This window comes from Phalangium opilio, unplaced genomic scaffold (genome assembly GCF_054372755.1).
Source record: "Phalangium opilio isolate 3A_F unplaced genomic scaffold, DU_Popi_V2 ptg001170l_1, whole genome shotgun sequence".
NCBI classification, from domain to species: Eukaryota; Metazoa; Arthropoda; class Arachnida; order Opiliones; family Phalangiidae; genus Phalangium; species Phalangium opilio.
Window position 1 is genome coordinate 12,648,873 of NW_028324255.1, and position 15,974 is coordinate 12,664,846.

General features: G+C 35.9%; 2 protein-coding genes across 5 annotated transcripts in view; both read right to left on the bottom strand.

The window, feature by feature from the left end:
* Positions 1 to 638: 638 nt before the first annotated feature.
* LOC149587339 (uncharacterized) overlaps positions 639 to 15,974 on the bottom strand; it is a 51,792-nt gene continuing 36,456 nt past the window's right edge. For all 4 annotated transcript variants that reach the window (XM_089863346.1, XM_089863347.1, XM_089863348.1 and 1 more), the window contains one exon: positions 639 to 1,592. In XM_089863346.1, the coding sequence (XP_089719472.1) occupies positions 784 to 1,592 (809 nt within the window). In that variant the 3' untranslated portion in view covers positions 639 to 783. The remainder of the gene's footprint in view (positions 1,593 to 15,974) is intronic.
* Positions 9,958 to 11,887, bottom strand: LOC149587340 (uncharacterized; the record flags this gene model as incomplete). Its single annotated transcript, XM_089863780.1, has 1 exon — positions 9,958 to 11,887. A coding segment is annotated over one exon (858 nt), but the record flags the coding sequence as incomplete, so codon positions are not given.

Sequence of the window (15,974 nt, forward strand, 5' to 3'; positions counted from 1 at the left end):
AAGCTTTCTTAGAGATTACCTAATACAATTGTAAAGAACAGTAATATTTATTCAAAAAATAAAAACATTTTGTAATACAATACATTTAGTAAATGTTCTTTCCAAGTTTGCTAAGTACTCTTAACTATAATCCATTTTATTATTCCTAGTGATTACTACGTTGATATCGGATTAAATAGCTCTTCCGTGCGCTGCTATAATCACAGTGATCACATTTGAAGGGTTTTTCACCACTGTGAGTGCGTTGATGTCTGATCAAATGAAACTTCTGGTTGCAGCCATAATCACACAGATCACATTTGAAGGATTTTTCACCACTGTGAATGCGTTGATGATTGATCAAAATTTTCTTCTGCACGCACGCATAGTCACACTGATCACATTTGAAGGGCTTTTCACCACTGTGAACGCGTTGATGCCTCAACAAATCATCTTTCCGTGTGAAAGAGTAATCACACTGATTACCTTTGAAAGGTTTTTCACCACTGTGAGTGAATTGATGTCTGATCAATTGATTCTTCAGCGTGCACGCATGATCACATTGATCACATTTGAAGGGTTTTTCACCACTATGCAGGGCCGGATTAAGGGGGGGACAGGGGACACTGGCCCCCGGGCGCAAGGCCTGTTGAGGGCGCATTGAGTTTAACTATTCCCCCTTAGGGACATTTGCTGTTCCGTTTTTTCCGACTTAAGGGGGCGCACACTATCTCAGCCCCCGGGTGCAAAATTGCTTAATCCGGCCCTGCCACTATGAGTGCGTTTGTGTATGATCAAAACATTCTACCTCGCAGTTGCATTGTCACACTGATTACATTTGAAGGGTTTTTCACCACTGTGAATGCGTTGATGAGTGATCAAATTATTCTTCTGCGTGTACGCATTGTCACACTGATTACATTTGAAGGGTTTTTCACCACTGTGAATGCGTTGATGTCTGAACAAACCATTCTTCCTCGCACTTACATAGTCACATTGATTACATTTGAAGGGTTTTTCACCACTGTGAACGAGTTGATGCATTATTAAATTACTCTTGTGAGTGCAGGCATAATCACACTGATCACATTTGAAGGGTTTTTCTTCACGGTGAATGCGCTGATGGACGTTCAAATGAAAGCTCTGCGAGCTGGCATATTCACATTGATCACACTTGAAGGGTTTTTCACCACTGTGAATGCGTTTGTGTATTAATAAAACATTCTTCCGCGTACTTGAATATTCACATTGATCACACTTGAAGGGTTTTTCACCACTGTGAATGCGTTTGTGTATGTTCAAAACATTCTTCCGCGTACTTGCATAGTCACACTGATCACATTTGAAGGGTTTTTCACCACTGTGAATGCGTTCATGTGTGGTCAAATCACTCTTACACGTACTTGCATAGTCACACTGATCACATTTGAAGGGTTTTTCACCACTGTGAATGCGTTGATGTCTGAACAAATCATTCTTCCACGTACTTGCATAATCACACTGATCGCATTTGAAGCGTTTTTCTTTGGTATTCTTTCGAATGTCAAGTTCAAGATCCCTTTCATATTCAGGTGAATATTTGTATCGAGTTGAACATTTTTTCTTGGATTTTCCTACAGAAAAGAAATAAATTAAAACCTCAAATGACATCATAATAACGCTTCAAAAACATTGTACTGTTCAAAAGCAATTGATAAAACAGGTTATGCTTAGGCTTAAAGAGACACAAAGACAAAGAAAACAAGATCGTAAACAAAAATAATCACTGTCCGAGTCGAACAGCGGTCTCCAAAGACTTGACCTTACCTAACCTAATGCATACCTTCAGAACGTGGGAAAAATATGATGAAAAAAACTGTAAAAAAAAGACTTATAAAACAGATTCTATATTTATTTGTTTGATTTATATTAAACGTAAACCTAGGAGGTGCACGAATCTATGACTGTTCAATATATTTGCAGTGATGTCAACGGTTTTGATCAAGGAGGAGGAATGGAAGTTTTCCTCCTGATTAGATTAGTTAAACTTAAAGAACCGTCAGAGTCACTATTTAGAAACAACGCAAGTCTGCTTTATGCCTTTAGATGTTTAGCATGTGCGAATTTTAATTTCGATCAAGCAAAAGCAGAGACAAATAAATATTAATGAGCTTCGCACATTACATTATCTAAAGAATAAATGTTTAAACAGAAATACATAAATTTCTTACACTTGGGATCATTAAGAGGACATAGACTCCATACTAATATCTGATTGAAGGTAAGAGTAAGGGCTTACAACTTTGCTAAACCGCCCGCTCCTCCTTCCTCGCGTTAAATTGGCTATTAATTCTTTGTTTACTCGTTCACACAACGCAAAGATAACTTGTTTACAATCGGGTCTATAGCTACGTATATGTCACTTAGCTTCGAACATCAAATACATTAAATGTGACGTCAGGGGTAAGTGTTTCTACATCTCTTCCCCTTTACTTCAATCAGAAGGGTCCAGAAAATGGCGAGTTGAAGATCTTTGAATTCCAGGTGTTACTGATATCGACCCTGCAGCTTCGTCGAATTCGGAAATTAACTAATTGTGACTGTGTATGTCATAAAGAACAAACTTCATTCCACGTTAGAACTTTGCGTAATACAGTCTTATACAGAATGCGAACTTTCCCATAATAAACGTACAAAAAATACACCTGACAATATGAACATCAATATTCTGCCATTAAACCTCCGTAGGTGCATGATAAAACCTACAAAGTAGTGAACAAAACACAAGCAACGGGCCAACGGTAAAGTTAAGCTTAGCGATAATTTTGCAATCTCCTGTTTCTGCTGAGACCAACTAGCACAAGAAGTGATGACAACGATGAAGTTATTAAAGAAGCAAATTAAGATTCAAAGCAAAAATATATTAATTAGTTATTGTGGTAAAAATATCATTCTATAATAGCGAAGATATCATTACTGATATCTTTTTAAATTTAAATATTGTTAATGAATAAATTCATGGTCATATTCAATATTGTTCGTGAAGGTTTTAAAAATAACTAACACAAATATAGTGTCACTACCAGTTTTCCGTTAAGACGTTAGGCTAGTTACTTTCCACAATTTTGTAATATCATATGGCCGTCCGGTGACTATTCCGTAACGATAGGTTTTTACAATTTTTCAACGAACGAAAACTTTGTCTTAGTGAGTATCTACTACAGTTGTCTAGAACAGTAATGTGTGAGACGAAAATGAAAACACGTTGCGCAAATAACACATTTTGAAATGGTTCTTTAAAAGTTTTAAATTGCTGAGTATGCTTAAATACAATCCACTTAATTAGTGCATATGATTATAACGTTGATGTCTGGTCAAATTACTCTTCCTCACACTTGCATAGTCACACTGATCACATTTGAAGGGTTTTTCACCGCTATGAATGCGTTGATGTTCGATTAAAGTACACTTACGGGTACTAACATAATCACACTCATCGCATTTAAAGGATTTCTCACCAGTGTGAATGCATTGATGTGTGACCAAACTAATCTTCTGCGTACATTTATAGTCACACTCTTCACATTTTAAGGGTTTTTCATCACTGTGAACGAGTTTATGTCGGATTAAATGGCTCTTTCGTGCGCTACCATAATCACACTGATCACATTTGAAGGGTTTTTCACCACTGTGAGTGCGTTGATGTCTGGTCAAATCATCGTTTCGCGAAATTGCATAGTCACACTGATCACACCCGAAGGATTTTTCACCACTGTGAATGCGTTTGTGCATGATCAAAACATTCTTCCGCTTATTTGCATAGTCACACTGATCACATTTGAAGGGTTTTTCACCACTGTGAATGCGTTGATGTCTGATCAAACTACTCTTCCACGTACTTTCATAATCACACTGATCACATTTGAAGGGTTTTACTTTGGTATCCTTTCGAATGTCAAGTTCAAGCTCCCTTTTACTTTCAGGTGAATATTTGTATCGAGTTGAACATATTTTCTTGGAATTTCCTACAGAAAGGAAATAGATGAAAATCTCATATGATATCATACAACTCGAATCACAAAAATTTCAATCTTCAAAGGCATTTGGTATAATAGTTTATGCTTAGGCTTGAAAAGACACAAAGGCAAACGAAACAAGTTCAGAAACAATAATAATCCATGTCAGAGTCGAAACAGCGGTCTCCAAAAGTTTGACTTTACCAAATCTAATATATGCGTTGAGAACGTGGAAGATTGAAACTTGACCCCACGTTAGAAACTTGTGTAATACAGAACGCAAACTTTCCCATAATAAACGTATAATAAAATACACGTGACAATATGAACAGCAATATTCTGCCATTAAACCTCCGTTGGTGCATGATAACACCAACAAAGTAGTGAAAAAACACAAGCAATGGTAAAGTTAAGCTTAGCGATAATTTTGGAATCTCCTGTTTCTGCTGAGACCAACTAGCACAAGAAGTGATGACAACGATGAAGTTATTAAAGAAGCAAATTAAGATTCAAAAGAAAAACATATTAATCAATTATTGTGGTAAAAATATCATTTTTAATAGCGAAGATATCATTACTGATATTCCATTTTTAATATTAAATATTGTTAATGAATATATTCATGGTTATATTCAATATTGTTCGTGAAGGTTTTAAAAATAACTTACACAAATATAGTATCACTACCAGTTTCCCATTAAGACGTTAGGCTAGACTCATTCCACAATTTTGTGATATCATATAGCCCGTCCGGTGACTATTCCGTAACGATAGGTTTTTACAATTTTTCAACGAACGAAAACTTTTTTCTTAGTGAGTATCTACTACAGTGGTAAAGAACAGTAATGTGTGAAGCTGAAATGAAAACGTGTTGCGCAATTAACAAATTTTCAAATGGTTCTTTCCAAGTTCTAAATTGCTGAGTATGCTTAAATACAATCCACTTAATTAGTCCATGTGATTATAACGTTGGTGTTTGATCAAATTACTCTTCATTGTGCTGGGATAGTCACACTGATAACATTTTAAAGGTTTTTCACCACTGTGAATGCGTTTATGTACTATCAAATGACACTTCCGCCTACTTGCATAACCACACTGATCACATTTGAAGGGTTTTTCACCACTGTCAATGCGTTGATGCCTGAACAAATCATCTTTCCGTGTGAAAGAGTAATCACACTGATTACATTTGAAAGGTTTTTCACCACTGTGAATGAGTTGATGTCTGATCAAATGATTCTTCTGCGTGCACGCATGTTCACACTGATCACATTTGAAGGGTTTTTCACCACTGTGAATTCGTTGATGAGTGATCAAATTATTCTTCTGCGAGTACGCATTGTCACACTGATCACATTTGAAGGGTTTTTCACCACTGTGAATGCGTTGATGTCTGAACAAAACATTCTTCCGCGTACATGCATAGTCACACTGATCACATTTGAATGGTTTTTCACCACTGTGAATGCGTTGATGAGTGATCAAATTATTCTTCTTAGAGTACGCATTGTCACACTGATCACATTTGAAGGGTTTTTCCCCACTGTGAATGCGTTGATGTCTGATCAAATCATCCTTCCGCGTACTAGCATAGTCGCACTGATCACATTTGAAGCGTTTTTCTTTGCTATCCTTTCGAATTTCAAGTTCAAGATCCTTTTCATATTCAGGTGAATATTTGTATCGAGTTGAACATTTTTTCTTGGATTTTCCTACAGAAACGAAATAAATTAAAACCTCAAATGATATCATACAACACGCTTCAAAAACATTGTACTGTTCAAAGGCAATTGATAAAACAGCTGGTTATGCTTAGGCTTAAAGAGACAAAAAGACAAAGAAAACAAGTTCGTAAACAAAAATAATCAACGTCCGATCGAACAGCGGTCTCAAACCTAACCTAATACCAAGAACGAATTCAGGATACCATAAGAACGTTCAAACAAGTCATTGCTGGCGCCATGAAGTCATACTATGACTTCACGGTACCAGGGGACAATGTTACCATTCCACGTTCTTATGGTATCCTGAATTCGTTCTTGCTAATACATACTTTGACAATGTGGAAAAAAAATAATAAAAAAAAATTGTAAGGTATTAAAAATAGACTTATAAAACAGATTCTATATTTATTTGTTTGAATAATATTCGACGTAAACCTAGAAGGTGCACAAATCTAAGACTGTTGAATATATTTGCAGTGATGTCACCGGTTTCGATCAAGGAGGAGGAATGGAAGTTTTCCTCCTGATTAGATTAGTTAAACTTAAAGAACCGTCAGAGTCACTATTTAGAGACAACGCAAGTCTGCTTTATGCCATTAGATGTTTAGCATGTGCGAATTTCAATTTCGATCAAGCCCGAGCAGAGGCAAATAAACATAAATGAGCTTTGCACATTACATTATCTAAAGAATAAATGCTTAAACAGAAATACACAGATTCCATACACTTGGGATCTTTAATAGGATATAGACTACATACTAATATCTGATTGAAGGTAAGAGTATGGGCTTAAACCGCTCGCTCCTCCTTCCTCGCGTTTCATTGGCTATTCATACTTTGTTTACTCGTTCACACAACGCAAAAATAACTTGTTTAGAATCGGGGCTATAGCTACGTATATGTCACTTAGCTTCTAACATCAACATTAAAGGCCGACTTCCATCGAAAAGAGTTCTAGCGAACTGAAAACGGAGCATCGAGTCTAATAATGGAGAAACTGTGCCGTATTTCGAATCCCCGTTGGGGTAAAAGATGGAACGGTTCTAGCTAACTGAAAGCCGTGCAATGTGGTTATAGCGAATTGAAGATACACAAAAGAGAATTTACTTCAGGGGAAAGCAAAAATTGGAGAGGAAATAAATTAAAAAGGATTTCTATTGTTCATCTTCAGTTCGTTAGAACCACATTGCACGGCTTTCAGTTAGCGAGAACAGTTCCAACTTTTGACCCAGCGGGGCTTCGAAAATCGGCACCGTCGCTTCATTGTTAGTCTCTATGCTCGGTTTTCAGTTCGCTAGGACCCTTTTCGCTGGAAGTCGGCCTTTAAATGTGACGTAAGGGGTGAGTGTTTCACATCTCTTTCCCTTTATTTCAATCAAAAGGGCCCAGAAAATGGCGAGTTGAAGATCTTTGAATTCCAGGTGTTACTGATATCAACCCTGCAGCTTGGTCGAATTCGGAAATTAACTAATTGTGACTGTGTATGTCACAAAGAACAAACTTCATTCCACGTTAGAACTTTGCGTAATACCAGTATTAGAGAAGGCAGTGGTAATACAGTCTTATACAGAATGCGATATTTCCCATAATAAACGTACAATAAAATATACGTGACAATACGAACAGCCATATTCTGCCATTAAACCTCCGTAGGTGCATGATAACACCTACAAAGTACTTTTAGCAAAAAAAAACAAAAGAAACTGTAAAGTTAAGCTTTGCGATAATTTTGCAATCTCCTGTTTCTGCTGATACCAACTAGCACAAGAAGTGATGACAACGATGAGGTTATTAAAGAAGTAAATTAAGATTCAAAGCAAAAACATATTAATCAATTATTGTGGTGAAAATATCATTCTTTAATAGCGAACATATCATTACTGGTATTCCATTTTTAATATTAAATATTGTTAATGAATAAATTCATGGTAATATTCAATATTGTTCGTGAAGGTTTTAAAAATAACTAACACAAACATAGTATCAATACCAGTTTCCCGTTAAGACGTTAGTCTAGTAACATTCCACAATTTTGTAATATCTCATAGCCGGTCCGGTGACTATTCCGTAACGATAGGTTTTTACAATTTTTCAACGAACAAAAACGTTTTTCTTAGTATCTACTACAGTGGTAAATACAATCCACTTAATTAGTCCATGTGATTATAACGTTGATGTCTGATCAAATTATTCTTGCGCGTGAATTCTTAGTCTCACTGATCACATTTGAAGGGTTTTTCACCACTGTGAATGAGTTGATGTCGGATTAAATGGCTCTTTCGTGCGCTACCATAATCACACTGATCACATTTAAAGGATTTTTCACCAGTGTGAATGCAATGATGTCGGATTAAATGGCTCTTTCGTGCGCTACCATAATCACACTGATCACATTTAAAGGATTTTTCACCAGTGTGAATGCATTAATGTCGGATTAAATGGCTCTTTCGTGCGCTACCATAATCACACTGATCACATTTAAAGGAATTTTCACCAGTGTGAATGCATTGATGTCTGGTCAAATCATCCTTTCGCGCACTTGCATAGTCACATTGATCACACCCGAAGGGTTTTTCACCACTGTGAATGCGTTTGTGTATGATCAAAACATTCTTGCGCGTACTTGCATGGTCACACTGATCACATTTGAATGGTTTTCACCACTGTGAATGCTTTTGTGTAGGATCAAATTATTCTTGCGCGTACTTGCATAGTCACACTGATCACATTTGAATGGTTTTTCACCACTGTGAATGCGTTTGTGTATGATCAAATTATTCTTCTGCGAGTACGCATTGTCACACTGATCACATTTGAAGGGTTTATCACCACTGTGAATGTACTGATGTCTGATCAAATCATTCTTCTGCGAGTACGCATTGTCACACTGATCACATTTGAAGGGTTTTTCACCACTGTGAATGCGTTGATGTCTGATCAAACTACTCTTCCACGTACTTGCATAATCACACTGATCACATTTGAAGCGTTTTTCTTTGGTATCCTTTCGAATGTCAAGTTCAAGCTCCCTTTTATTTTCAGGTGAATATTTGTATCGAGTTGAACATTTTTTCTTGGATTTTCCTACAGAAAGGAAATAGATTAAAATATCATATGATATCATACAACTCGAATCACAAACACTTCAATCTTCAAAGGCAATTGATAAAACTGGTTATGCTTAGGCTTGAAAAGACACAAAGGCAAACGAAACAAGTTCAGAAACAATAATAATCCATGTCCGAGTCGAAACAGCGGTATCCAAAAGTTTGACTTTACCAAATCTAATATATGCGTTGAGAACGTGGAAGATTCTAACTTGACCCCACATTAGACACTTGTGTAATACAGAATGCAAACTTCCCCATAATAAACGTCTAAAAAATACACGTGACAATATGAACAGCAACTTTCTGCCATTAAACCTCCGTAGGTAAAGTTAAGCTTAGAGACAATTTTGCAGTCTCTCCTGTTTCTGCTGAAACCAACTAGAACTAGAAGTGATGACGAAGTTAAACAAAGGAAAGGAGCCATAACATCAAATACATTAAATGTGACGTCAGGGGTGAGTGTTTCTACATCTCTTCAACTTTATTTCAATCAGAAGGGCCCAGAAAATGGCGAGTTGAAGATCTTTGAATTCCAGGTGTTACTGATATCAACCCTGCAGCTTGGTCGAATTCGGAAATTAACTAATTGTGACTGTGTATGTCATAAAGAACAAACTTCATTCCACGTTAGAACTTTGCGTAATACAGTCTTATACAGAATGCGAACTTTCCCATAATAAACGTACAATCACTTTGCGTAATACAGTCTTATACAGAATGCAAACCTTTCCATAATAAACGTACAATCATAAGTCTATTATGTAAGGTCCCCATAAGTCAGAAACAAAGTCAATTTAAGTCATTAGCAAATGCCCTAATGAAGGAAGCAGGTAAGGAAATTTCGTCGCCCCCTGTCGGACTCTGGAGGTACCACAAAGCGGAGCTGACGTAATTGAATTTCGTACTGCGCATGTCTTAGTCTTAAAGAATGAATCTTGTAGGCAGGTTTAAAAATGGCGGCAGCCAGGAATGGAGCTAGGAAGTATTAGCCTAAACTAAAGTAGTATTTAAATGAAGTCCATTTAACTAACACATAAAGAGGTAGAAATTATTCAAGGTTTGTAGAAAACAATTTGCACGAAAAGTATCTAGTGTTACTATTAGATTATCTTCTTAACACTGTTAAATATGTTCAATCTCAGGTTAAGCCTTGCCATTTAATGTCTTATCAAGAAAAACTTCCAGATACATTACTTCAGTCAGTGAAAGTGTAGCTTGTTTTCATCTTGAAACTTAACTTAATCCTCCACGTAAAGATGACAATGACCGCTTTTATTTGTCTCTGCCGTTATATTTAAAATATGTGACATGATTTTACCAAATAAACAGCAATGTAAACGGTACCCGCCGCCATTCCCCAATTGGTGAAAAAGTTAAAAGTCCTATCCTAACTTCCGGTATAAGCAAACAGCCTAGGAATTATAGATGGCGCTTTTATCGTACCCGCCAAATTTTCAAAATGTTAATAAGAGTACAATGCCGGTTGTATAGGACCTAATTGGGGACTCATACTTATGGGGACCTTACATAATAGACTTATGGTACAATAAAATACACCTGACAAAATGAACAGCCTTATTCTGCCATTAAACCTCCGTAGGTGCATGATAACACCTACAAAGTAGTGAACAAAACAAAAGCAACGGTAAAGTTAAGCTTAGCGATAATTTTGCAATCTCCTGTTTCTGCTGAGACCAACTAGCACAAGAAGTGATGACAACGATGAAGTTATTAAAGAAGCAAATTAAGATTCAAAGCAAAAACATATTAATCAATTATTGTGGTAAACATATCATTCTTTAATAGCGAAGATATCATTACTGATATATCATTTTTAATATTAAATTTGTTAGTGAATAAATTCATGGTTATATTCAATATTGTTCGTGAAGGTTTTAAAAATAACTAACACCATAAGTCTATTAGACTTATGCTAACACAAACATAGTATCATTACCAGTTTCCCGTTAAGACGTTAGGCTAGTTACATTCCACAATTTTGTAATATCATACAGCCCGTCCGGTGACTATTCCGTAACGATTGGTTTTTACAATTTTTCAACGAACTCAAACTTTTTTCTTAGTGAGTATCTACTACAGTGGTAAAGAACAGTAATTAGTGAAGCGAAAATGAAAACGCGTTGCGCAATTAACACATTTTGAAATGGTTCTTTCCAAGTTCTAAATTGCTGAGTATGCTTAAATACAATCCACTTAATTAGTCCATATGATTATAACGTTGATATCTGATCAAATTACTCTTCATTGTGCTGGAATAGTCACACTGATAACATTTGAAAGGTTTTTCACCACTGTGAATGCATTGATGAGTGACCAATTTATTCTTCTGCGTGCACGCATATTCACACTGATCACATTTGAAGGGTTTTTCACCACTGTGAGTGCGTTGATGTTTGATCAAATCATTCTTCCTCGCACTTGCATAGTCACACTGATCACATTTGAAGGGTTTTTCACCACTGTGAATGCGTTGATGAGCGATCAAATTATTCTTCACCGTGTACGCATTGTCACACTGATTACATTTGAAGGGTTTTTCACCACTGTGAGTGCGTTTGTGAATGATCAAACCATTCTTCCTCACACTTGCATAGTCACACTGATCACATTTGAAGGGCTTTTCACCACTGTGAATGCGTTGATGAGCGATCAAATTATTCTTCTGCGAGTACGCATTGTCGCACTGATCACATTTGAAGGGTTTTTCACTACTGTGAACGCGTTTGTGTATGATCAAAACATGCTTCCGCGTACTTGCATAGTCACACTGATCACATCTGAAGGGTTTTTCACCGCTGTGAATGCGTTGATGAGTGATCAAATTATACCTATCCTTGCTGCCATAATCACACTGATCACATTTGAAGCGTTTTTCTTTGGTATCCTTTCGAATGTCAAGTTCAAGATCCCTTTCATATTTAGGTGAATATTTGTATCGAGTTGAACATTTTTTCTTGGATTTTCCTATAGAAAAGAAATAAATTAAAACCTCAAATGATATCACAAAACACGCTTCAAAAACATTGTTTTGTTCCAAAGCAATTGATAAAACAGGTTATGCTTAAAAAGACACAAAGACAAAGAAATAAGTTCGTGAACAAAAATAATCCATGTCCGAGTCGAAACAGCGGTTTCCAAAAGATTTTTGAGTTCCGTGTAAGTTGTGTTACTGATATCAACCCTGCAGCTTGGTCGAATTTGGAAATTAACTATTTGTGACTGTGTATGTCATAAAGAACAAACTTCATTCAACGTTAGAACTTTGCGTAATACAGTCTTATACAGAATGCGAACTTTCCCATAATAAACGTAAAATAAAATACACCTGACAATATGAACAGCCATATTCTGCCATTAAACCTCCGTAGGTGCATGATAACACCTACAAAGTAGTGAAAAAACACAAGCAACGGTAAAGTTAAGCTTAGCGATAATTTTGCAATCTCCTTTTTCTGCTGAGACCAACTAGCACAAGCAGTCATGACAAGGATGAAGTTATTAAAGAAGCAAATTAAGATTCAAAGCAAAAACATATTAATCAATAAATGTGGTAAAAATTATCATTCAGATTCTTTAATAGCGAAGATATCATTACTGATATTCCATTTTTAATATTAAATATTGTTAATGAATAAATTCGTGGTTATATTCAATATTGTTCGTGAAGGTTTTAAAAATAACTAACACTATATTAAATATATAAAGATACTATATACTATATTAAATATATAAAGATACTATATTTTATATTAAATATATAAAGATACTATATACTATATTAAATATATAAAGATACTATATACTATATTAAATATATAAAGATACTATATACTATATTAAATATATAAAGATACTATATACTATATCTATATCTATATAAATCAAAGTCCTGACTGACTGACTGACAGACTGACTGACAGACTGACTGATAATCAACGCCCAGCCCAAACCGCTTGCCCTAGAAGGCTGAAAATTTGCAGGAACGTTACTCATAAGTAGTAGGCGCAAACTAAGAAAGATTTTTCCAATCCGCCGCCATCTTAAAAAATGGCGCCCACAAATGTAAAAAATATTCTCTATGCAATTAAGTACGCGCGTTTCAACCGATTTCACAAATATTTAGTACATTGGTTTGCTTTAACCTTAAGACGGGCTGAATGGTCTTTCGGGTTCGATTTTTCGCCATCTTTTAAAATGGCGCCCAGAAATGTAAGAAAATATTCTCTATGCAATAAAGTCCGCGCGTTTCAACCGATTTCACAAATATTTAGTACAATGGTTTCCTTTAACCTATAGACGGGCTGAATGGTATTTTGGGTTCAATTTGTTGCCATCTTTTTAAATGGCGGCCAAAAACTTAAAAACCCTTCTTTATGGAATAATGTCCGCGTGAAAAGTAATAAAAAGTATCCCGACGGGCTGACGGACTGTGCCGAGTGCCTATAGGGTGCTACAAAAATATAAGTCATCAGTAAAATCTACACATTATTTATATCATTTTAGATGGAAGTTCTTATTACACGCGAGCGACGCCGCGGGTAACGGCTAGTTAAATATATAAAGACACTATATACTATATTAAATATATAAAGATACTATATACTTCCTTTTGCTTTTAAAATTATTTTCGCTTTCTCGAGAAATACGCATAAATTCTGGGATCGTAATAAACACCGCCTTAAGACTATTCAATAAAGTATACCATCAGTATATACTTGCTTTTTCATTTAACGTTAACCTCGATTTCCCTGAATGTTTAAATAGAGGAGCGGGATTGAATGCGTGACAGAAATTTTAAAGGAAGACTTTAAAACCTTCCATTATATTAAGGCATTCCAATATTCGATTGTTTCGCTTTAGATATATCGAGAAAACGTAAAACACAATTCAAAATCATTAACCTCACCTGTACAATTAAGTGAAATGCTTAAACTTTCTATTACAATCCCCATCCTTGTAAAAAAAGAACGAAAAATATCACTTCACAAGATAATAAAATTCTAAAATATATATAAAAAGGGTTTTGCCATTGAGTAATGGCAGATATCTGCCTTTGACTGTATTAGACGATATATGGCAATATAATATAGATGCCACTACTACTCATCTCACTCAGTTTGTTGTAGCCTAGTTACTAGCTAGCTAAGCTCACAGTACCGTCTTCTAGCTCGTATTCCTATTACTTTAGCACACGAGATTCACGGCTATTATAGCTGTCAATCGGTCCATTGTAAGTTTTTGCGCCAAATTTTCGGAATAGATATTTTGGGAAGTGATTCATGCTACTTAGCGACGGACGAACAAGAGTCCCTCAGTCAAGTGAAATTTTTCTACAGTTGTTCAGCCTCCTTATTTTTACTAAAAACTCCCGATGAAGAACACGTATTGCAGTGGTAATTTTGGGCCAAACCAAGACGCTCAAGGGTTATATTCTTTCGGACACTGCTATTGTTCATTTCGGTAATGGTTGGAACTGCAATAACCTATCTTAATTGGGAATGGTTGGTATTTGGAAACCACGGATCGGTAACGGATGGGGAGGTTGATGAAAAATATGGGTGGAATCGGTAAACAAAAATATGAACAAAAATGGTATGGAAATGGTAACGTTTGAAACTGAAATGCAGCTCTCTAATGTTCATCATACGATGTGGATAAAAAGGTTCGGCGTTGCCCGTTAAGATATTTGGTTAGTTCCGGCCGCCATTTTAATATACTGCGGTATATTTAAAGCACACAACCATACAGGCTCTATGTCTATATGAATTACCTAATACAATTGAAAAGAACAGTAATATTTATTCAGAAAATGAAAACATTTTGCAATACAATACATTTATTAAATGTTCTTTCCAAATTTGCTAAGTACTCTTAACTATAATCCATTTTATTATTCCTAGTGATTACTACGTTGATGTCGGATTAAATGGCTCTTCCATGCGCTGCCATAATCACACTGATCACATTTGAAGGGTTTTTCACCACTGTGAATGCGTTGATGATTGATCAAATCTTTCTTCTGCACGCACGCATACTCACACTGATCACATTTGAAGGGTTTTTCACCACTGTGAATGCGTTGATGAGCCATCAAATTATTCTTCTGCGAGTACGCATTGTCACACTGATTACATTTGAAGGGGTTTTTCACCACTGTGAATACGTTGATGTCTGAACAAACCATTCTTCTGCGTGTACGCATTGTCACACTGATTACATTTGAAGGGTTTTTCACCACTGTGAATGCGTTGATGTCTGAACAAACCATTCTTCCTCGCACTTGCATAGTCACATTGATTACATTTGAAGCGTTTTTCACCACTGTGAGTGCGTTGATGAGTGATCAAATTATTCTTCTGTGAGTAAGCATTGTCACACTGATCACATTTGAAAGGTTTTTCACCACTGTGGATGCGTTCATGTATGATCAAAACATTCTTCCGCGTACATGCATAGTCACACTGATCACATTTGAAGGGTTTTTCACAACTGTGAATGCGTTGATGAGTGATCAAATTATTCTTCCGCGAGTACGCATTGTCACACTGATCACATTTGAAGGGTTTTTCACCACTGTGAATGCCTTGATGTCTGATCAAATCATCCTTCCGCGTACTAGCATAGTCACACTGACCGCATTTGAAGCGTTTTTCTTTGGTATCCTTTCGAATGTCAAGTTCAAGATCCCTTTCATATTTAGGTGAATATTTGTATCGAGTTGAACATTTTTTCTTGGATTTTCCTACAGAAAGGAAATAAATTAAAACCTCAAATGATATCATAACAAAGCTTCAAAAACATTGTACTGTTCAAAAGCAATTGGTAAAACAGCTTATGCTTAGGCTTAAAGAGACACAAAGACAAAGAAAACAAGTTCGTAAACAAAAATAATCAATGTCCGAGTCGAACAGCGGTCTCCAAAGACTTGACCTTACCTAACCTAATACATACTTTGAGAACGTGAAAAAAAAGTAATAAAAAAAAACTGTAAGGTATTAAAAATAGACTTATAAAACAGATTCTATATTTATTTAATTGCTTTATATTACACGTAAACCTAGGGGGTCCACAAATCTATGACTGTTGAATATATTTGAAGTGACGTCATCACCGGTTTCGATCAAGGAGGATTAGATTAGTTA